The sequence below is a fragment of the Phyllostomus discolor genome, chromosome 1, assembly GCF_004126475.2.
Source record: "Phyllostomus discolor isolate MPI-MPIP mPhyDis1 chromosome 1, mPhyDis1.pri.v3, whole genome shotgun sequence".
In the NCBI taxonomy this organism is placed as follows: Eukaryota; Metazoa; Chordata; class Mammalia; order Chiroptera; family Phyllostomidae; genus Phyllostomus; species Phyllostomus discolor.
In genome coordinates, this window is record NC_040903.2 from 64,582,272 (window position 1) to 64,606,419 (window position 24,148).

A 24,148-nucleotide genomic window follows, 5' to 3' on the forward strand; every position below is an offset into this window, starting at 1 on the left:
TTTTCAACGTCTCTGCAAGGCTAACATATGGCTGTGCCGTAATTGAGTTAATCACTTCCCTATTATTAGACATTTGGAATATTTTAATCTCGTTATTATAGAACATACTTTGATGTGGATCTTTGTGTATCTGCCTGTATCTCAAATGATTTCCTTATGGTAGTGTGTCAGAGGGTCCAAAACTAGAAACATTTTGAAGACTCCTGGTACGTACTGTCAAATTATTTTCCAGAAATTTATACTTCTACCAGTTACAGATAAGAGTAACTGTGTTACTATATCCCCAGCAACTTCGAGTATCATACATTTAATATCTTCCCTCTACTGCCTGTTCCCCTTGGCCTGGGTAATCCTTTAAATCTGTTTAAAGCTTTTTCTGCTGAGAAGTATTCCATAATCCCCTGTATGAGTTTAGAGTTCTTGGTTAAGTCAAGCGTTCTTGACCCTTTAAGACCTTTTTATATCGCCCCTTCACTATTGTGAAATGAATCCCATAGATGATATAACCTCAGTATGCACATTTATATAAAAAATGTAAAGTTCTAAGTATAAAGTTTAGGAGAAATAAATTAAAAGCTTTACATTTATTTTAGTATGTTAAAAGCCAGGGCAAGATGAACCTAAGAAAGCGGAAGTAGCAAATCGTTTGCTCCCTGAGCCACCATGAGTGCCACACTACAAACCGGGCCGACATGGCTAGGGAGGAGGTGACAAACTTTCTGAAATGGTGACTAGATCTTGGCAGATTTCCAGGAGAACAAACAACAAAAAAAAGAACTTCTGCTTTACACTTGACTTGTAATTATGGAAAATTCAGTGTGTATTATACTTGGGGAAATATATTTTGTGTTCACCAAGTAAGACAGAGCTAGGTTTTATACTTAGTAACAGAACTGTCACTTAAATGAATGTCACACAGGACATAGGAGACTCCTTGTGTGCAACTGTCTCTGACATTTCAGGGTTTTCGTGTCTTTGGTAAATGCCAGTAGTACCTACCACTGCTGTGTTAATAATTAAAACAAAAACAAAAAATGCCTTCACAGATTTCCAAAATCCCTAATTATGGTTCCTATTGAGAACCACTGTAGAGTAATAATGTAGCACCCTGCACTTTTCCAAACATGGCAGTCATGCTTTAAAGCAAACAAAAATGGGCTTGCTTGTCATAATTTCCTTGCAGAAGAGTGACCCTTTCACAGTGCTCTCCCCAGCAACAGGGATTGCCAGTTATTGATGCCTTGACAATGCTCATCAAAGGAATGAGTTAATATTTAGATGGCTAGATCTTCCAGAATAATTCTCTGTAGGGAGTAGCTTGTATATCCATGGAATAATTTCGGATTCTGGTGAGGAAGCTCTAGTGTTAGGACTAACAATAGTCTACATTTTCTATTAGTAAGCATTTTGCTAAGGGGTTCACACTATTGTCTTATCTGTTTGCTTCAACAACTCCTTGAGCTAGGCTTAGATTTAGTACCTGGTTCCAAGTCATTAAGTGAGGAGTTCTGTGACAGAGGTGGGAATGGAGCTCAGGTCCATGTGGCTCCATAGGTCGTGCTCATGGTCACTGTAAGATATTTACTATTGATTAGAACAGGTGGTCTTTATTATATGAACGAAATTTTCTTCTGATGCTAACTTTCTAAGTTTTCTTTGAAATAAATAAGAATGCTAATAATCTTTCTGACATCTATGGAGATATATGGTTTATCTTATTGAACCTATTGAGCTTAATTTATAATTTGTCATTTCAGATAATCCTTACGTTACATTTATTCTCATATTTGATTTGGTATATAAGCCTAATAATGAAGTGAATTCATTTTTCTACAATAGGGTTTAGGATTTTTGTATCTATCTTAATAAGTGAGATAGATACATAGTTTCTATTTTATTTATTTCAGGACTTGGTAAGATGGTTCTGAGAAAAATTAGTCGGGAATCATTCCATGTTTGAGGGCACCTTAGAACAAATTATATATGGGAATCATCTGTTCCTTAAAAGTTTAACCTACCAAGGAGAGCATCTTCTGTGATAATGTTTTCAATTTTACCTATGGCTTCTTGTCTATTTAAATTTTAGTTTTCTTCTCCCTGAGATAATTTTAGTAATTTATATTTTTTTCTGGAAATAACTATTTCAAGCATTCAACAATATTAACATAGAACTATACATAGAATTGTCATATTAAACAAATTCCTCAGTATCTGAATTTGTATCATCTTTGTCACTTTTAATTTTCTGTCTCATGCTTCTTTTTTCTTTACTTTCTTTTATCTGTATTACCAAATATACTGGTATGTCTTTTATATTCTTACATTCTAACCTTTGAAAAATAGTTCTTAAATATATTCATGAATTCTTTTTTATTTTATTATTAGACTTTGATTTTATTTTTACTTAATTATTTTTCAATTTAATACTTTTTTCTAATTATTAAGTTGATTCTTTAGACTTTCTCTCTCCCTTTTTCCATGTACTTTTGTTTTTCTTTCAAAAACAAAAACAGTTTAGTCTATGACTTCTTTTGATTACAGATGTGGCTACAACTTGCATATTTTGATATGCTGTCTTCTCATATTTTGTTATTTTTTAATAGCCCAAATTATACATATATTTTTCTTTTTTGGTATTGTATAAATTATAAGGAAAACATTTTTGCTTTTGAATCTTATGCTTTTGGATCTTTTTGGCATAAGATTTTGTTGTCAATATGTAGTGTTATTCTATTGCACTAAAAATAACCCACTGACTACTTTTTAATATGATATAAATATGTAACCCAACTTAGACTATAACTGATTTTGAATCTGTCATTTCCCCCTCTCTAAAATACCACCCTGCCACGACAAATTTTTTAAGATTAGAATTACAGCTCTATTTTATTTTTCTATTTAGGTTCGTGATCACGATACCTTACTTGGAAAAATCTGCAGCAATGAAACCCTCTCAAACATTAAATCCATTACTAATAGTATCTGGGTCAGGTTTCTAATCGATGCTTCTGTCGGAAGAGCTGGTTTCAGAGCTGCTTATCAAGTAGGTAAGAAAACTTATGCTGTAATTTTTTAATGTATAGTTTCCATGATTATAATATTTTTAACTTCTTGAAATACTTTTGTCATTTTATATTCTCAAGTGGCAACAAAAAAATTTGAATAGTAATGTCACATTTCATTAAATCCTTGCACGTAATCAGAATTTGTAATAAAATTAAGGACAAGGACCATTTTTTCTGACAAACACCACTCTCATTTTCATGTTTGCAGCTTGTGGAGGTGAAGTAACTGGAGAAGGGGTCATCCGCTCGCCCTTTTATCCTAACGTGTATCCAGGAGAAAGGATCTGCAGGTGGACTATCAACCAACCCCAAAGCCAAGTAGTTCTTCTCAACTTCACTGGCTTTGAAATTGGAAGTTCTGACCATTGTGATACAGATTATATTGAGGTAAGTGTATAACACCTTTGAATATTTATGTTTGGTTGGATATTATTAAAATATTAAAGTTATGTTGTCTTCAAATCAGTTACATGAAACACTAGTTTGTACAGACCACTATTTCTTATGAATATACATGTAAGAATCCTCAAAAAAATACTAGTTAACTGAATCCAGTGGTATATAAAGAGAATTATATTCTCATGTACCATGGCCAAGTGGGGTTTATCTCAAAAATACAAGATTGGTATAGATCCAAAAGTCATTTAATGTAAAATGAAATAAAGGAAAAAGCCACATGATTACCTCAATAGAAGCTGAAAAAGCAGTTGACAAAGTCCAAAATCTTTTCATGATAAAAAAACACTCAACAAATTAAGAATAGAAGGATACTCCCTTAATCTGATAAAGGGTATTTGTAAAAAAAAAAAATACCACAGCTAACATCATATTTAATGATGAAACATTACATGCTTTGCTCCTGTGGTCAGCAAAAAGACAAAGTTGTCTGTTCTTACAACTTCTCTCCAACATTATACTTGAAATTCTAGTTAGGAAATTAATCAAGGAAAGGAAATAAAATGCACCCAGAATGAAAAGGAAGGATTTACACTATCTCTATTCACCGATAACATGATCTTGTATATAAGAAAATCCTAAGAAGTAAATGCACACACAAACCACTAGAACTAATAAGCAAATTCAGCCAGTTGCAGGATACAAGATCAAAATGTGAAAGTAATTTTTTTTTCTATATACTAGTAGTGAACAATTGGAAAGTAAAATCAAAGGAACAATTCTATTTAGAATAGCACAAAAGGACTGAATATTGAAAAATACATCTTTTGAAAGACATGTAATACTTGTGTTCCAAAACTCCAAACCATTGTTGAAGGATGTTAAAGACCTAAATGATTGCATAGATATCTCATATTCATGGGATAGAAGATTTAATGTTGTTAAGATGACAGCACCTCCCAAACTTATCTAAAGCTTCAATTCAATCCTTATCAAAATTCCAGCTGGCCCTTTTGCAAAAATTCACAAGATGACTGTTAAATTCATGTGGAGATATTGTACAAGGGAAATAGAATGACCAAAGCATCCTTGAAAAAGAAGAACAAAACTGGGGGACTCATACATACTGACTTCAAAACATAAATCAAAGCTACAGTACTCAAGAAATGTGTTATTGGAGTAAAGATAAAAACACAAAACAATGGGACGGAAGTGACCGTCCACGGTTAAGTCCATACCTTTGTGGTCAATGGATTTTTCAAAAGAGTGCAAAGCCATTTCAATGAGAAAAAGTTGTTTTTTGAACAAATGCTGCTGGATATTTACATGCAAAATTATAAAACTAGACCCCTTTCTTACACCATTTACAAAGATTAACTCAAAATGAATCATAGAACTAAATGTGGGAACTAAAACCCTGAAATCCCAGAAGAAAACAGTAGTAAGTATCTGTGATTGGCTTAGACAAAGCCTTCTTAGATATGGCACACAAAAACACAGCAAAAGAAAAAATAGAAAAATCAGACTTCATCAAAATTTTTAAAAACCTGATTTAAAAAATACAGAAAGAATATGAATATATTTCTTCAAAGAAGATACACAAATAACCAAGAAGTACATGAAATGTGCTGAGCAAAACTAATCATCAGGAACATACAAGTCAAACCTAGTGGGTATGAAGCCCTACCTCCTTGTGCTTTGACTTGTTTATAAGGATTAAGAAATTGAAATCCTTTTATATTTGTACGCTGCTGGTGAGCATTTAAAATGGTGCAGTTGCTTTGGAAAAGAGTTGAGAGTTTTTCAAAAACTTAAACATAAAGTTATTATTTGATTCAGCAATTTCACTCCTAAGTATATGAGGTCTGGCCAGAAAGTCCACCATTGTTAATATAATGAGAACAGTTTGCACAACATCGATATAACCTGGAAGCCAAGGAGAGTGGACCAGAATGTGCATGTGTGAACAATGATGACTTCACTGTACTAGTCAGTGGGGGTGGTAGGCGCCACTGAGTGAGCATGTGTACTGTGTGGATGTTGCATTCAAAATGACTGAGTAGAGCAGCAAACCTGCATCAAATTTTACATTAAGCTTGAACATTCCTCTATGGAGACTTTTCAGATGATTCAGAAGGCTTTTGAGGATGGTGAAATTTGAGCAGCTCAAATAAAAGTGTGGCACAAACTCTTCAAAGATGGTTGAGAACCTACTGGAAGAGATCCATGTTCTAGAAGGCTTGCAATCACCCAGGTGACTCAGCACTACTGCAGCCCAGATTTGGTGCCCTGCGACTTCTGTTTTTTTCCAAAAGTAAAATCACCTTTGAAAGGGAAGAGATTTCAGACCATCGATGAGATTCAGGAAAATATGACAAGGCAGCTGATGGTGATTCCAAGAATTTTGAGGAGTGTTTTGAACAGTGGAAGAAATGCTAGGAGAACTGTGTGGGGTCCCAGGGTGCCTAATTTGAAGGCAACTGAGGCATCATTGTCTATGTACAATGTTTCTTGTGCCTTGTATCTTTTTCAATAAATGTTTCTATTTTTTATATTATATGGCTAGATACTTTCTGGTGAGACCTGTCATATACCCAAAGGGAACTAAAAAATATGTCTACACAAAAATTTGTACCTGAGTGACTATAATCATTATTCATAATAGCAAAATAGTATAACAATGTAGGTGTCTATCAACTAATGAGTGAATTAATGAAGTGTGTTTTATCCATGGATTGGAATATTATATGACATTCAAAAGGAATGAAGTAATGGCACATAACTTTGAACACATTTTGCTAAGTGAAAGAAGCTAGTCACAAAAGGCCACGCTTTTTATGAGGCCATTTATCGGAAATGGAGAAGAGACAATGTATCGAGGATAGAATGTGAATGAGTGGCTTCCTGGGCCAGGGGCTTGAGGGGAATGGGGAATGACTGATGGGCATGGGGTTTCTTTTGGGATGACAAAAATATTCTGAAATTGACTTTTATTGTATTAATAAAAACATTTCAGAAATACTTATCCTTAAAGCAATTTTTCAAAATAAGGACCTAACAATGAATTTGAATATATTTTTTTAACCTTAGATTGGCAGCAGTTCCATTTTGGGTTCTACTGAAAATAAAAAATATTGTGGCACAGCCATACCTTCGTTAATAACATCCACATACAATTTTCTTTATGTCATGTTTGTGAAAAGTTCTTCTTCTGCAAACCATGGTTTCAGTGCAAAGTTCAGTTCTGCAGATTTGGGTAAGCGATTGTCTCTTTCTTCTGCTTTGTGTCTCAGGTTTATATCAATGTAAACAATGTAAACAATGTAAATAAATTATTATAAAATTTTTGGCTATACTGTAAGTGTATACTCATCTATACTATAAATGTTAAGGGTGTACTCAAAGGCAAAATATGTATTTCTTAATCAGCATATATTGATAGTTAATTGATGTCTATTAATAAGAGAAAAACTAAGTTTCTGCAGTAGTGTATCAGGAAAGTTTTAGTTTTTGAGCTTTTAAGACATTATGAACAAATTATGTTATCTTGAATATCAGGTAGCTTGTTCTGACAATTATTTTTTTTTTTCAATAGAATGTGGAAAAATTCTTAGAGAGCCTACAGGAATTATTCAAAGTCCTGGTCATCCAAATATCTACCCCCATGGTATCAACTGTACCTGGTATATATTAGTCGAGCCAGGCTACCGGATAAATTTGATATTCAGGAGATTTCATCTGGAGTTTCATTACAATTGCACAAATGACTATCTAGAAGTTTATGATACTGGTTCTGGGATATCTCTTGGGAGGTGAGATTATTTTGTTTCATTCTTTTTTCCACACAAAAATTTTCTTTCTTCAGTGAAGGATGTTAAAATCCACCATGTTGTGTTATGTTAACCAGGTGAGTTAACAGTTAACATGCTTCTCAATGACCATTTCTACATCACTACTCTGTCACCTGGGCCTTTCATAATTAAGTTTTAACATATGTGTGTACGCACGAAGGCATCACTAAAATCACATCCATTATCCCCTAACCCTTCTTCCTGCCTGAGATCATTTCTCACTTCTGCTCCTTATCCCCGTCCTCAGGAAACCCCTAACCTACTTTCTACCACTGTAAATTAGTTTGCATATTCTGGAATTGGAATCATACTGTAAATACAGTTTTTTTTTTCTGGCTTTTCCTAGTCAGTGTAATGTTTTAGTTGAGCTTCATGGATCTGAGGGCTTATCGCTTAAAGCATTTAATTTAAAACAGTTTTGGCCATTAGTTCTTGAAATACTTGAAATTCTGTCTCCCCTTTCCTGTGAGGACTCTGATTACTTGTATCTTAGGCCATCTGATAGTGTCCCACAACTCATGGGTACTCTGTTTATTTGATTTTGAGTCTTTGTTCTCTGTGTGTTTCATTTTGGAAAGTTTCTATTGTCACATGTTCAATCAAGTGCCCTAATCTGTTCTTCTGCATTGTCTGTTCTGCTGTTTACCCTACTACGTGCATTTCTCATCTTAGACATCATAGTTTCCATTTATAGAAGTTTATTTGGGCCACCTCTTATATCTTCCATGTTTCTACTTTCCACGTTAATTTTTTCCTCTGGCTTCCGAAACCTGTGGGGTTCAGTTACAACTGTTAATGTCTCTGACTGCTAATTTAAGTCATCTGTGACATTTCTTGCTATGTTTTGGTCAGTCTTTCTTCTCATTATGGGTTATATTTTCCTTTTTCTTTTCAATGTCTGGTAATGTTTGATAGGATTCCAGACATTTTCAATTTTGTGTTTTTGTGCAATGGACATTATTGTATTCCTTTAGGTGTTCTTGAGCCTTTTGGGGGGATGCACTTAGTTGCTTAGAAACAGTTTGATTGTGTCCAGTTTTGCTTTTAAAGTTACATGTTTACCTTCACTGCTTGCTATTCAATGTCTTGAAAGCCATTGTTTTATATATTTCAGTTGTTTCAGGTACAAGATTATATCCAGCATCTGTTATAATACCTTTGTTGGAAACAAAAATATCCTTATTTTTTAAATTTCTTTTTCTTGTATTTCATTTATTTTTAAACATTTTCCCTTTATTATTTTCTTAAGCTTATTTTTTTAGCTTTTACTCTTCTTTATTTTTTCTTATTTATCTCTATCTTTCATTTTTCAAATCATTTTTTTCTTTTTATGGTACTTGATTCATAATCACTGAGAAATACAGTTTTGCTGAATAGTGTAAACTACTATAATAGTCTTACCCAATTTGGCAGACATAGGTAGGCATATACAGAGACATTTAAAATACTGATTAGCAGACTGACAGATCTCAGGGGGCGGGGGTGGGAGTGGGGCTGGAAGACATTAGCCAAAGAATACATATGCTTGGCCGTGGACACTGGCAACAATGCGGTGAGGGCCACCAGGGGAGGGCTGTGGCTGGCTGGAGGTGGGCAAAGGGGAAGGAAACGGGAATCTGTAATAGTGTGAAAAATTAAAAATAAATAAATAAAATATTAATGAACTCATCTGTATTTTGTTCAGGATATCAAATCTATTTTAACACTGAAATGGTATTATTACACACTTCTTTTTCTCCTTTTCTCCCTCAGAAATTAATTAATCCATTTCCTGTATTCAGCATTTTGTCTTATTTTGGTTTCTGTTTTTTCCCTGTCATTGCATTTGGTTAATTTACCAAGTGTGCTTAGATTTGTGATTCCTCTTTTCTAGCTGCTTCTTCTTACAGTTCTTCCTCTAGAAAAGTTCTTGTGGAGTGTCTGTGATCACAGCTCTACTGTTAGCATTACTGGAATACTTCAAGGTATGATTGCTCTTATTCAGCAAAAATGTGCCATGGCTTAGTAATCAAATTCTTAACCTCCACATAGGCTAGCTACTTAATGATAATAGATTCTACCTGTATAGGGCTCACTATTCTAGGCACTTTTCTAAGTCTTTTATATACAGTATATTAACTCATCAAATTCTCAAAACAACCCTATAAAGTAGGTACCATCATCATCCCCAGTTTAATGAGGGGGAAAACAGGCACAGAGATTGAGTGATCTGCTCAAAGCCATAATGGCTCTAAGTGATAGGCCTGATGTGAGTTCATGCCTCACGTGTTTATGATCTATGGTTTCACCTTGTTGTGAAAGTTCATTACCATATTTTTTGGACTATAAGATACACTCTTTCCCCCAACCCCCCTCCCAAATTTGGGAGGAATAATGGTTAATACTGCTGTTGAATTCTGTTTACATTTACATTGCTGAGATATTATGTTATTTATGTTATTAAATATTCTTCCATAATTTTTGCTTCAGAATTTTTTTCCCTATTTTTCTCTTCTAAAACCTAGGTGCGTCTTATGGTCCGAAAAATACAGTACATTTCTGTTAGTAAGTTCAATAATATATTATATGGCAACCTAGTATAGCTTGTAATTTCTAATTTCACTAAACTTATAAATGACAACTCATGTAGCTAGATACACACATAAAACTGTTTCAGGGAGCCCTGCCCTGTGTGGCTCAGTTGGTTATAGCATCCTTCCATAACCAAAGGACTGCAGGTTTGATTCCCGGTCAAGGCATATACCTAGGTTGTGGGTTCGATCCCCGATCCCAGAACATACTGAAGGCAACCAATTGATGCTTCTCTCTTGCATTGATGTTCCTCTCTCTCCATTCCTCTCTTTCTAAAGGTCATGTTAAAAATGTCCTCATGTGAGGATGAAAAGCAAAACTGTTTCAGGGAAGCAGTCATGACTAAGGTTTTCACAACTTGTAAATGTTTGTGCCTAAAATATATTTGTATTTTTTAAGGGCAATAGGGGCTATTATTATTACTTTTTAAAATATATCTTAATTTTGGTTTATCATTTCAAGCATACTAAAAAAATTTAAACTTACGTTCTTTCTTGGTTTCAAATAGATACTGTGGAAAATCAGTCCCACCCTCTCTTACCAGCAATACCAACTCATTGAAGATTGCGTTTGTGGCTGACTCTGACCTTGCTTACGAAGGCTTTTTAATAAACTATGAAGCAACTGATGCATCTGCAGGTAACAAAATGGCATTTGTATACTTGGTTACCTTTACTACATTACAAAATATTTCCTATGAGAATACTTCATTCCCAAACCTGTGGCACACAGTGAGAGCTATATTTAGAAAAAAGTGTAGGGACTTCAGTGTCTTCCCTATTAAAAAAGGGAATAATGATTAGACAAGAGTATTGTAGCAGTGTTGAATTTTCTAATTTTGATCATGGAAAGGTGGTTTTGAAAGAGAATGTTTTTGTTCTTAGGAACTATACACTGATGCCTTCAGGAGTACAGACAAGCAGTGTCTTCAAATTACTTTCAAGTGGCTCAGAGGATAAGAGAGTGAGCAAGTCAGTGAGGGGAGGGGGGCAGGGACAGCAAAGGGGCAACATGCAAATATGAAGTAAATCTGGGTACAAGAAATTCAGGAGCTATTTCTTATAATTTTTCTTTTTTAAAAATATGACTATAATCTTTTGAAAAAAAAGATTTTGTTTATATTTTAGAAAGAAGAGAAGGGAGGGAAAAAGAGAGGGAGAGAAACATCAGTGTGCTAGAGAAACATTGATCCATTGCCTCTCCCACACCCCCGCCTGGGGACCTGGCCAGCAACCCAGACATGTACCCTGACCAGAAATTGAACCAGTGACCTTTTGGTTCATAGGCTGGTGCTCAATCCACTGAGCCACACCAGCCAGGGCACAGTTTTTCTATGAGTTTAAAGTTCTACCAAAATTAAAACCTTTCTCTTTTACCAAAGAAACCAAACATGGGTTTTGAGAAATTAGAAAAAGAACAACAGCAGATAAGAATAAGCGGCTACTACATGGAATTCTATGGCAGGAAATGGAAACTTTCTTGGCAAAATATACATTTCTAAATTTTACTTCATGAAATTAAACCTTTTCAGCATTTATACCTTTTATTATATTTTTCCTATTTAATCATTCTCATCATTGTTTTGATCTTTGTAAATATAGCATAGGAAACAGATATCTTTTGCACGGAGGGTCTTTGAGGTAATATGTAAACCAGAGATTCCCCAACCCCAAAGTCTATGGGTTGGGATTCCCCAACCCCAAAAGTCTAAGGCTTTTTCATAAAGTCTTATGAAAATGTCATGGTTTTTTAGGATTATGTTCCCACCTGGGATGTGTACCATTTTAGGGAGTCTGAGTTTTCCTTTTGTGTCATTTTTAGAGATGCTTAGTGCTCCAAAATACTATAGCGTGTAAATCTGTAGGAGACAGGTGCTGACTGAGCACTGCAGCCTGTGGGTCGCCCGGGAGCATGCTGCAATTCACTGCTGCTCCCTTGGAAAGGCCTGGGAGCTTTTCCTGTCCCCGGATGTGCTCTCCTTACAAAGTCATGCGTCTGGAGAGTTCCAGGTGCTCATCCTTTAAAGTCCCCACTCCCACGAATAATCCATTAACTAATGAATTAATTAATTTAAAAAAATCTCTCATTCAGAATCCCTACCCAATTTCTCATTTATTTCTCCTCAGAGTGGATAGCTACTAATTTTCTTTTCAGGCAAAACTACTGTTCTTTGCAGTCATTCAAGTGCTATGTTTTGGTAGCATGGCTTCAGATCTCTTCAGAATCCTGAGTGTGAGAGAATCATATGCCTTTCTCTCCCATGGGGGTCCTTTCTAGGAAACAGTTCATTATCCAGCTCAAACCCATGGGAAATTAAACCCACAGAGATTAAAACAAGTTATTTTATACAATTGACACATCTGATGGACTTTTTTTCATGTGTTTAATATCCAATGACCAAAATTGACTTTTCAAAAAGTTACAGTGTGCACATGATTTTCCATACTTTTGTAGTTTTTTCTGCCTCATGTATTTGGCCTGGATCACACTGAATATTAGATTATGACTTGGAAGAAGTCACTTGAACTCTCCGGGCTACAGTTTTCTCGTCTGTAAAATGAAGAGTTTGGATCTGATGATCTTTGAGATCTAGCTTTAATCAACTGTATTCATGCAGTTTAATTTGCTGCATGAATAAACTAGCTGTATCTTAGATAACATACAAAGCAGGCAGGGACTCCCAAAAATGTTATGGAAATCTTTGTAACAATATGCAAAGTAAGACATATCTTTGCAATGACTAACACAGCTCTGCTCACACCACATGAGCTAGTAAGGCAGTATCTAGTGCAGGAAGAACCAAGAACAATCAAAATAATCTGGCAGGGAGGATGTTAAATTCTAATTAAAAATTTTTTTTCAAAAAGATAAGATGCAGGTAAAATAAAAGTAAGTCAAGAAAAAGGAAAGAAGCAAGCAGGACAGAAAGGGAAATTGATAGAGAAAAAGAACGCAAGACAAGTGAAGTGACAAGAGGGAAGAGGACCCTTAGGCGGCAGGCTGGAAAGACTCCAGTCTGCCTCCCTGAGTGCTGCCTCCCTGATCATTACTTTGGCCTTCGTTTGGTCAGACAGGGCTGAAATCACAGTCCAGGGTGTCTACTTTCCACCTCTTGGCTAAGCCAGGCTGGTCACTGGGCGCTTGCCTTTTTGTGCAGCAAAGAACTGGCCGGGGCTCCGGAGGCTGCTGTGGAGGTTGGGCTGGTGACAGCCAGGTGGTGGGAGCACCCTTCAGGCAGCCTGTGCTCCAGTGAGTTCCCACCTGGAAATAGAGAGGTGTTAGGACACTTTCTTTTCAGTTGTCATTTGTTATATTTTCTGCAGAATAAAATGGTATCATGGAAAAGCATTCATGGAGGCTCAATCATTGGCTCTCATTCTATTTTATTGCTCTAGCAGAAGTTATTTTCAGAGAAATAATGACAGTTTTGGGTTCTTGATTTCTAGTTCCTCAGCATAACAGGTGTGAGTTTCTTGGCTGAAGTCTTGCCTGTCTTGATCTGATAAAGGTTAAATTTCCTGACTTGAATCCAGTTACTTTTCCATCTGTAGTGCAGGCTGTGATGTCAGCTTGTAAGTATGTGTTTGGGAGGAAAGAGATGGGCTTCTGGTCATTGCTTTGACTACCTCCCCTATCACTATTTCTGCCATGGTCCAGATATGCCGGAGCAAATAGAAACAAAAAGTAACAAGTAAAGAGCTTGTGACTAGAACTCAAGGTTTTCTTAGTAACTGATCATAAGACTAGGTTTTAAATGTTTGCTAATCTAAAGTTTGAAATATTTGAATTTTGAGAGATTGCTTGACTAATTTAATTTGTAAATTAAATCCAGTAATGCAGTGTTCCCAAACTCTACTGTTCATAAGAAACTTGGGGTGGAATTTTCTTGTTACAAATTTTATTAGTTTACTTTACAGATTTAAATGGTGATTTTATAGTCTACCAACATCGACTGCATATATATTAATACAGTCCTGCCAAGAGAGAACTTTAAAAGTATAAAAAAGAACTGGAAGATGTACCTTATGTATTTACTACTTGAATATTAGATGAAAACCCATGTAATATCTAGTTCAATGTTTTTCAAATGTTAAAACATTTATGACTCATTAGTGGGCCATGACATTAACTTATTAGGTGACTACCTGCATTTGCTAAGATTATGGAGTAGCACAGAAAATATTAGAGTTTATCATACCAAGTAAAGTGTTATTTCATGAAACCTGTTTGCAGTATCTATGACTGTGTGTGATTGATGTAAATGTATTTTTATGGTGTGTCAGAAAGTTTGAAATGCTAATCTAGTCCAATTACCTGATTTTTTACATAAGGGAAATTGAAGTCCAGAATTGAATTTATGCTCTGAAGAAAACACAGCTCGTTGGTTTAGAAACCAAATCCACGCAATCCAGTGATGCGGATCCTGGCCGGCAGGATCTTTGTGTTGTGGCTGCTATGAACAAATACACACAGACTACAGAAGTCCTGTAGAGAAAAGGGATGACATGGACACTCTCTGAGAGAGAGAGAGAGGGTGTCAGCCCCTGCCTGGACAGGCTTTTATTGCTTCTCTGGGCACATTACATTGAGGATGGTCCTCATTTACTATGCACAGGTTTGCTGCAAGGGGCTACCTTTTACAGACAACAAAGGAAAGAATGTTGCTAATTACTTCAAAGAGAAAGATGTTGCAGACCAAGGGAAAAAGTGGTTGAACCGGTCACACTCTATACTTGGGAGATTTAGCCCAGATTTTAGGAAGTTACAGTAAGCACTTGCTGCCTCAATCCAGGATGAGGGGGTTTTAGCAAAAGCGAGTCTCATAGCAGTCTAGGTACAATGCAGGCCTGATTCCCCACAGGAAAACCCCTCCGTGGGTGTGGTCCTGTGTGCTGACTCATTCCCCACTGGTTTTCCACATGGGGGCTGAGCTACATTCCCATGGCATGCGAAATGGCTCCCTATAATCCAGTCCCAACATCCAATCTGTGTTGCCATATCTAGATTAGCTTTTGGAAATGCTCTAAGGGTGTCCAACCTTTTTATGTCTCTGGGCCACACTGCAAGAAGAGTTGTCTTGGGCTACACATTGAAAACATTGCAACATGTAATCCCCCAAAATCTCATAATGTTTTAAGTAAATTTACAGTTTTGTGTTAGGCTACATTCATAGCCATCCTGGGCTGCATGCAGCCCACAGCTGCAAGCTGGACACCCCTGCACCCTGCATGTTGTGCTGCTGGTAACGTTCAGTTTACAGCTATGGCAGAATTGTGGTAGACTTTCCTGTTTTCTTAAAATAGAAGTGCTTTATAATTGGTGAAATGGCCAAGAAGTGTCAGAATCACATCAAATAAAGTTAAAAATGGGCCCTAGTGTATTTCCCAGTCTTTCTGGCCAAGAGTTCCCGCCTACACCACCCCAGTGTGTGTTCATTGCTGTTTCTCATCGGTCACCTCGGAATGGTGAAGGCACATCTGAGGGAAGTCAAGAAATAACTGCCAGAAGTGTGAAAGAATGTTTCTTTAGAAAAAAAAATAGAGAGAGTCCTGGTTCTATTTTAAAAGTTAAATCCAGTAGAACAATGCTCCCAAACTCTATTGTTCATGAGAAACTTAGGGTGGGACTTTCTCGTTCCAAATTCATGTATCAGGGGCCCACCCAGGAATTCTGATTCAAATAGGTCTGGGGGGGTTTCGCCAAGCAATTCCAATGATTCTAGTGAAACTTTGCAGTTCCTTAAGACTCTGACAGTCAAGTCTCAGCACATAAATTGCTATGTAATTACAACGGAGATGTAATTGTGGACAGGACTGCAACTGCTCGTGGTAGAAAGAGCTCCCCACACTGTGCTGAAAGAAGGCTGGCAACGCAGTCAGAAGTCTTGGTTCTAGCTCCAGCTCTCGTACCATCCGGGAAGGCTCTGGGCACGTCAGAGCCTCGCTGGGTCTTTCCACCTTCAATTCTGTGTTTTTTAATATGAGCTATTCAGATATTTTTCCCCTCTGGAAAGGGTTTTTAGTAAGTCTATTGATCTTTTAGCAATTTATTTTTTTTAATGGTCAGAAGTTTTTCATACTTTTATATACATTGGTATCCCAGCACTTCCCAGCCCAGACTTATTTATCATTTAATTTCTTAATCCTTAGAATTAGAATGCTAAAGAAAACATCTAATCATGATATTCCTATTCTTCTACTCACTCTCATTCATGAACTGACATGTCCTGCACAGGGAAGCCGGGGGTTATTAAAGAGCATGGGATTTGGAAAGGGAGGACTTGGGTTTGAATTTGTATCTTTGGCAAGTCCAAAATAACTGATTTTAGAAGTTAACCTTCAGGGGTCTCAGATCCTTTATCCCAACCTCTCTAAAAAGCAGAGGTTATAATGACCGCTGTTTCACATAGTTGGGGAAGATAAAATGGTACATTCTATGACTATTACATAATAGCTGTAAAGCATGGTGACTGTGCCTGGTTTCAAATATAATGACCGATGTCCAAGTGCAACTGTACAATAGCTGCTTTAGTGAGTTGGCTGATATTCCTATTCATCTGAATTGGTCGTCTGTGAGGAAGAATAAAAAGCCGTGCCTGTGACCACCTAGCAGCAAATTGTAGAGCAAAATGTTAGATTTTAGTTGGGGAGGCTTCTTCTTTCCTAAAAAAGAAATTGGATCCATAATTTTACCTTCCCACAAAGATTCACTTGGAAAAATGTTGTATCAAATGTGCCAATAGAAGTGGATGGTTCCTGCTTTGACTATTATTAACCAATATCTAGAAAATTTGCAGTCATGTATGCATGCAGACACAAAACAATTCATGACTGATTTCAGAAAGTACCACTTAGAGATCCATCCCTAATGTAATTGGATAACCATGTAATTACATGAGGCAAAGAAGGGAGGTGATGGGACAGTTCCCCATAATCTAGGGTCTCCCTAAGAAATACATCCTCAAATGCACAGGATCCCTGTGTCCTACCCCTGTCACCCAAATCGTATGGGACTGATACCATTGTCGCTTTGTGGTTTGGAGGGATTGTCCATGACTTGGAACTTTTCTCTTTCATAATGAGTTGAATGCTCTTACTGAAAGTTATTTGAACATGCTTAATGGAGGCGAAGATGCATTGTGATTTTTAAGAAAGATATAGCTTTATGATTTTGTAATGGTCCACAGAGGAAATTTGTATATTTTTTCTCTTCTTTCTTAACTTTTTTTTTGAGGTTGGTAAGAAAGAAAGATATGCAGGGCTTATCAATCATTGTATTTGATCTTCAGAGATGTGCCTTTCCATTGCTAGCTCAGTTGAATATAGTGGATGGAAGAAATAATACTTTTCTTCTTCATCTCTTTGTAAATGTTGTTAGAGTTTCATAAAAGGCAAACTGCCACTGGATATGAGTTTTCCTTTGGCAACGTAAGTCATAAACAAAAGGCATTTTTTTGTGTTTGCATTTTGTATTGACGTAGTAAGAATTATGCCAACACACAATTGTGGGAATAGATTCAATTTTAATTATTTGTGCTTATTGCAAAGTATAAGAGGAAACCAAAGCCTAACATTCACATTTCTCTGTATTAGTATTATTCTAAAAGGAGTCATTTATTCTGTTGAGGGAAGAAAATATAAACATTGTGTATAGCCTTCAATGTCAGATAAGAGGAGTTACTAGCCTTTAAAGCAATAGATACATTAAGTTCTGTGAACGTGTTTTTCTCTATGTATAATTAGATATGTGAAACTCATAACTACAACCAAATTTTAATATTAAATATTATATTGTTAATATTTATAGCAGGTGTAACTTCAAAAATATTTTGTATTGTTCTATTTTAAATTTATATATTATTTATTGGATATTTGAATTATTTAGTGGACTTCCTTTAGAGAACTCAACCTGTTTTCATACAGAACTTACACACTTTTAACTCTGAGGAGGTCATGGCTGACCTGAGAGATACAAACTCTTTTCTTAAATATTGTTCCATATATTGAGTATGTACATTCAAGGTCATGATTAGCTGCGTGTTTGTAGGTGATTAATGCCAAGCCATAATGTTTAAGCTATTGATTTGGTTATAACATGTGTTTCATAAGGGCATGTGGTATTTGATAGTAAATTGTATCTGAGAGACACTGCAGACTCCGGTCTGTGCTGGTGCCTTGAGCAGGGCAATATCGTTTGCAATGATAGTTAGAGATGCTCTGCAGAGCCAACTATTAAAAGTTCTGATTAATTAATGCTAAAGATGGTTTTTGCTTGCATTTTTAGCAATATCCATGTCTCTGCTATTTGAAAAGCAAAAATTTTATTCTTCATGGTTTTATATTTATTTATTTAATATTTTCTATATTGTAACTGAACATAAATAAAAAACCACGTATTTTATTATATAAATATGATAAATGCAAATTTGTGGGGTTTTTAAAGTGTTTTCTTGCATTTCAGCACATGCTAGTGATGAATGTATCTCTCTGATACACACTACCTATGTTGTAATTGTTTTGACTATGACCTCCACAGGTTTTAACATAGATTTTTATTTTGTAATCTTATTAGGTAAAATTCATCTGTAGTTTTAATAAATGTGTGTATCCATGTAATCACTACTTCATTCAAAATATACAACACTTTTATCAACCCAGAAAGTATCCTAGGGTCTCCTTGATGGATCCCTTTACATGTTTCATTTCAACGCCTGCAGGCCTGATTGTTATCACTGTTGAGTAGTTCTGCCTGGTCAAAAGACAGGTATGAGTGGGAACACACAGTGTGCACTCTTTTATGTTTGGCTTCTTTCTTTCTTTCTTTTTAAACATTTTTTATTGATGTTCTAATATAGTCATCTCCATTTTCCACCACAACTTTCTCTCGCCCTACACACGCCCACCTCCCACCCTCAATCCCACCTCTCTTGGCTGCGTCCATGGGTACCTCATTCATGTTCATTTAAGTCCCTTTCCCTTCTTTCCCACATTATTTCCCTTTCCCCTCCCCTCTGGTTACTGTCAGTTTGTTGTCGATTTCAATGTCCCTGGTTATATTTTCCTTGCCAGTTCGTTTTGTTAATTAGGTTCCACTTATAGGTGAGATCATATGGTATTTGTCTTTCACTGCCTGGATTACTTCACTGTTTGGCTTCTTACATTTAGTGTAATGCTTCTCTAATGTCTTTATGTGGTTCTATTTAAAACCAGTATTTCCTTTTTATTAATGAATAACCTTTGATTGTACAGAAATATCACAATTTGATTATCCAGACAGTTGGGTTGTTTCTGGTTTTTAGCTATTATGAAATAAGCTGCTATGAACATTGATATAAAAGTTTTTTGTGGACTTATGTTATCCTTTCTCTTGGGTAACACCTAAGAGTAGAATTTCTGGGTCACATGGTAACGTTATATTTAATTTTATGACAAACTGTTAGACATTTTTTCCAAAGTGGTTATATCATTTTATATTCCCGCCTACAATGAATGAGAAGCCTACTTTCTCCACATCTTTGGCAACCCTTGGTATTATCAGTCTCTTAATTTTTAGCCTCTAGTAGTTGTATAGTGGTGCCTCACTGTTGTTTTAATTTGTATGTCTCTGCTGCCTAATAGTGCTCAATACCTTTTCACATACTTATTGATAATTTACGTCTTGTTTTGTGAGGTGTTCATTAAAATAGTCTTGTTCATTTTTGTTTGTGTTTTTTGTCTTGTTGTATATTATATATATTCTGGATACAAGTATATGCTTTCTCAGATAAATGTATTGCAAATATTTTTTCCCAGCGTGTACAGCTAGCCTTTTATTTTTCTTATGGTATCATTTGAAGAACAGAAATCTAATATGTCTTTTTCTTTTGTGGTTAGCATGTGTGTGTGTGTGTGTTGGCTAAGAAATGTGTGCTTACTAAAGTTGTGAAGATTTTCCCTTGTGCATTTTTATACAAATTTATAGTTTGATTTTTTATGTTTACATTTATAATACATTTTGAGTTAATTTTTCTATATCATATGAGTTATGTACCCAAGTTTGTCTGTTTGCTTATCAAATGGTATTTAATTATTTGAGCACTATTTTTGAAAGGTTCTTATGTTGTGTGCTGTTTCTTGTTAAATTCAGTTATTAGTCCTAGTAAATTTTTAGTAGATTCCTTAGTGTATTCTATAGTCGATTATATCTGTGAATAAGGACCATTTTATTTTCTCCTTTTTAATATCTCTCTGTCTGTCTCTCTCTCTGCCTTATTTGCCATGACTACTACCTTCTGTATGATGTTGGCTAGAAAGAATGAGATTGGACACACTGGTCTTGTTCTTAGCCTTGAGGGGGAAGCGTTTGGTCCTTTGCTACTGAAGGATGATGTTACATTTGGGTTTACATAGATGCCTTCCTCTTCTTCATTACTTTTCCACCTTGTTTTTGGATTTCCATTGTATTTCCTTCATTGGCTTTTCAATGATACCTCATTTTACCTCAGGTTTGCTCTAAGGCTAACAATATACGTTCTTGACTTATCAGTAAGTTTGCTTAGAGTTAATAAGCTACCACTTCACACTTCACATCTTCTACTGAACCTGACACTTTACATTTCACACACTCCTCTTGCCATTTCACAAAAAATATGGGACATAAAGAGGAAAAGGACACCTTGTACACAGGGAGACCATGGTAGGAATGACAGCTGGGTTCTGAATAGAGACAATGGTGGTAAAAAGGAAATGGGATGCATTATTAAAGGGTTGGAGGGGAGATTTAATTATCCAGCAAAAAGTGTTTTCAAATTGATAGGGCAAGAAAGACATTTTTAGACAAACCGAAGTTGAGAGAATTTATCACTAGAATACTCACACTACATGAAATACTATGCCCATCACACCAAAGGGAAATTATACCAAAGAGAAATATGTATCTACAAGAAGGAATGAAGAACACCAGAAATGGTAAATAACTGGAAAAATATAAAGATTGCTTTTTCTTCTCATTATTTCTTTAAAAGACAACTAATGATTCAAAGCAAAAATAATAGCAAGTTAGAATTTATCATATAAATAGAATGAAATGATATAGCTAAAACTGCATTAAAAGGGGGCAGGTAGACAGAATTAACATTATTATTATGGTTGCTCTGGAGAGGGACTAGTCTAGTAGCATTTACTTATCAGGGCTGGAAGCAGATATTTCTACAATTGAGAATTGATACACATTATAAAAACATTAAAGAATCTCATCTGACTCAGGAGAGATGATAGGAAGGAAAGAAAAAAATGAGGTGAGGAAAGTGGAGGGAATAATGGGGTGGGAGGAAATTAGGTAGGTGTCCCAACCCTCTCAGTTTTCAATACATCGTGGAATATAATGTTAACAAGTGCTTACTAGATGTGATCTGGGCCGGGAGTGTGGTAAGTGAAAGTTGATGGTTAATAAGGTGCTGTTTATATTTGAAAACCTAGTAGAGGAAAAATATTCATGTAAGACCAACTGCAGGGAAATATGTTTGGGACTCAGATTACTGTTTGCATAAAGTTTTATTGAGCAAAAGGAAATTAATTTTACTTGAGTAGGAAAGGCTTCACAAAGGAAGTGATGTTTGAATTTGACCTTAAATGATAGGTAAGAGTTTATTTGTTAAAGGGTGTATTGAGAGAGGAGGGGAAGTTGTTAGAGAAAGCATTTCAGACAAAGTGAAGTGTAAATATCATTTGAATACATTAGGGAATGTGTTTATCTTTGTGCCAGCAACAGAAAAGAAGATTGATATGTAAATCAAAATTTCAGCAAGGATTAACAAACAAACACCTTGATGCAGCAATAATGACTTGCATCTGGGCAAGGTACAGGAAAATTACTCATCACTACTTCTCAAAAATTTCATTAAATTAGGTTTCTTTACATGGGAACCTGATTATACATTCCATTCTGCTGCAGACTTATTGCAAGTTGCGTTAGAAATATTCAGTACATTTGTATTTCCCCTCTGGGAGTAGAGTGGGTAAGCAAGAAATATTATCCCTTTAAGTACACCTGACAGGAACAGATAATTTGCTAGATATTTGATTTACCGGCTAAAGCTATCTGAATATTGGAGTAATCAGTGAGTCTCAGTTCTGCCAGCTCAGCCCAGCTCAAAAAATGTCACATTGGACATAATGTCCATGTGATCCATGAATTTTTATCTTAATACTGGGTCTATAATACTTAATCTATCACCTCTGTTCTCACTGCTCTCTCTCTGCCCCCCTTCCTCCCTCCCCTGTCTTCTCCTGGTTTTTGTCCTCCCTCCCTCCCTCCTTTTCTTCCTTTCTTTACCCTTGAAGAAATACCTTGAGAAATTATACAAAAATAAACAAAAACGATGATTAGTGTGGCTCAGGTGGCTGGGCATTGTCCTGCAAAGCAAAAGATCACTGGTTTGATTCCCAGTCAGGGCACTTGCATGAGTGGCAGGCTCTGTCCCAGGCTGGGGCATGTGCAAGAAGCAACTGGTTAATGTTTCTCTCTCACATCAGTGTTTCTCTCCCTCTCTTTACCCCTCCCTTTCCCCCTCTCTAAAAATAAAATAAATAAAATCTTTAAAAATTACAGAAAAATATACAAAAATATTACTGTTGATTCCTTTAATATAGTCAAGCCTTGATTGCTTGCTGCTTAAAATAGAGTAAACTAAATAGTTGGTGAATACCTGTTACTCTGAGAGCTATATGTAGGCAGTAGAACCTGCAATATTTCCTGTAGGTCTCTGTGCACTCAATACCAGAGGTTCCTCTGTTCTTTTCTGAGTATGATTACACAATAGCAGCTGGGGAAATAGCATACCTAAACATCCTTTTTTTTTTTTACTAATGATTAAGTTAATAATTTATTCTCCCCCCCTCGCCAAATCTTTCAATAGGAGGTCTGTGTCTACTCCTGCACCCTACATTTATATTAGTAGGATTTAACTGAAGATACATTAACAATGCTTTCAAACCAGATTTTCTTTGAGAAATATCTCAGATTCAAAGAGCATAAGGACTGAGTGGGTTGGGTAGTAAATATGGAGTCTGAAGGACTGACTAGGTAAAGTTAAACTCTTAAAGTATTTCAATAGAACAGTTAACATTTATTTAGAACAAAGATTGTCCCAGTACTGTGTAAATGTTTTATGTGATCTCATTTATTCCTCATAATTTATGCTCATTTTTCTTACAACTTTCTGGTTTAGTTTGAAACATAATGGTGATTACTACCATTTATTGAGCACATACCCTGTGCCAAGGCCTTTGATTGCATTGTCTCTAAGTTTTACATGCATACTCAAAGATAGTCACCATCTCCATTTTAAAGGTGGAGCTCAGAGGGGTGAAGTAACTTGTCCAAGGTCCACAGCTTGTCAGCATTTGAGCTGGGCATTGATTCGGGGTCACTCTGGTCCCGAGTCTCATCTGTTCCTCACCTCATAACTGGGGTGCCTGCTTTGTCATTTCTCATAAATCCACGCTTTGGTGAAAACCCTTTGAAAGGAAGCTTGTGAGAAGGAGAACAGAGTTAAACTATTTCTAGGCCCTGGTTATGATTTCTGTAGTGGAGACTCATTTTTAATGTTTATGGTAATTTGCATGAATTAGAAAAATTATAATACTCCCAAGAACATAAAAATTTGTTTACTTATATATATAGCAAATTTCCACCACTTAGCTTGGGTTTACTATTAATAATTGTTTTTGACTTTGAGATATCAAAAACTCCATTTTGAAATAAAATTATTCTTTGAACATTCCAGAATGGCCTATTAAAAATCAAGTGCTTTGGCATAAATTAATCAAGTATATATTACTGAATGTTTTATGAATGTAGTGTAATATTTTTTATTTTCTCTGTCATGGACTCTTTCTTGCACAGTATGCTTGGAAGACTACACCGAAGACTCTGGTACGCTCACTTCTCCGAACTTCCCCAACAACTACCCTGACAACTGGCACTGCGTTTACAGGATCTCCGTGGGAACCAACCAACAGATCGCACTGCACTTCACGAACTTCAGCTTGGAGGAGGCCATCGCAGGAGCATGTGTGGCAGATTTCGTGGAGATCAGGTGTGCACCTTTGTTTCATCATACTGTTTCTCACTATTTTTATTCTCAGAAAGGTTAATGAAAAAACATAGAAATTCTCTATAAAACTCCTTGTAGTCCTCTTTTTTGTAAGATATAAAGTTTGTTATTTGGAGTCTGACTTACTAGAAGAACAGAAAATTGTGTAAGATTCTGTGGTTATTTTGAAA

At 35.9% G+C, this 24,148-nt stretch overlaps 1 protein-coding gene across 3 annotated transcripts in view; it reads left to right on the forward strand.

The window, feature by feature from the left end:
* CUBN (cubilin) overlaps positions 1-24,148 on the forward strand; it is a 250,170-nt gene that overhangs the window by 34,736 nt on the left and 191,286 nt on the right. For 2 of the 3 annotated variants that reach the window (XM_036023812.1, XM_028507866.2), the window contains exons 18-23: positions 2,903-3,047; positions 3,274-3,452; positions 6,552-6,717; positions 7,057-7,273; positions 10,392-10,522; positions 23,768-23,960. In XM_036023812.1, the coding sequence (XP_035879705.1) occupies positions 2,903-3,047; positions 3,274-3,452; positions 6,552-6,717; positions 7,057-7,273; positions 10,392-10,522; positions 23,768-23,960 (1,031 nt within the window). Of the gene's footprint in view, positions 1-2,902; positions 3,048-3,273; positions 3,453-6,551; positions 6,718-7,056; positions 7,274-10,391; positions 10,523-23,762; positions 23,961-24,148 lie in introns of all 3 variants that reach the window. The other variant, XM_036023821.1, reaches the window with a different exon arrangement.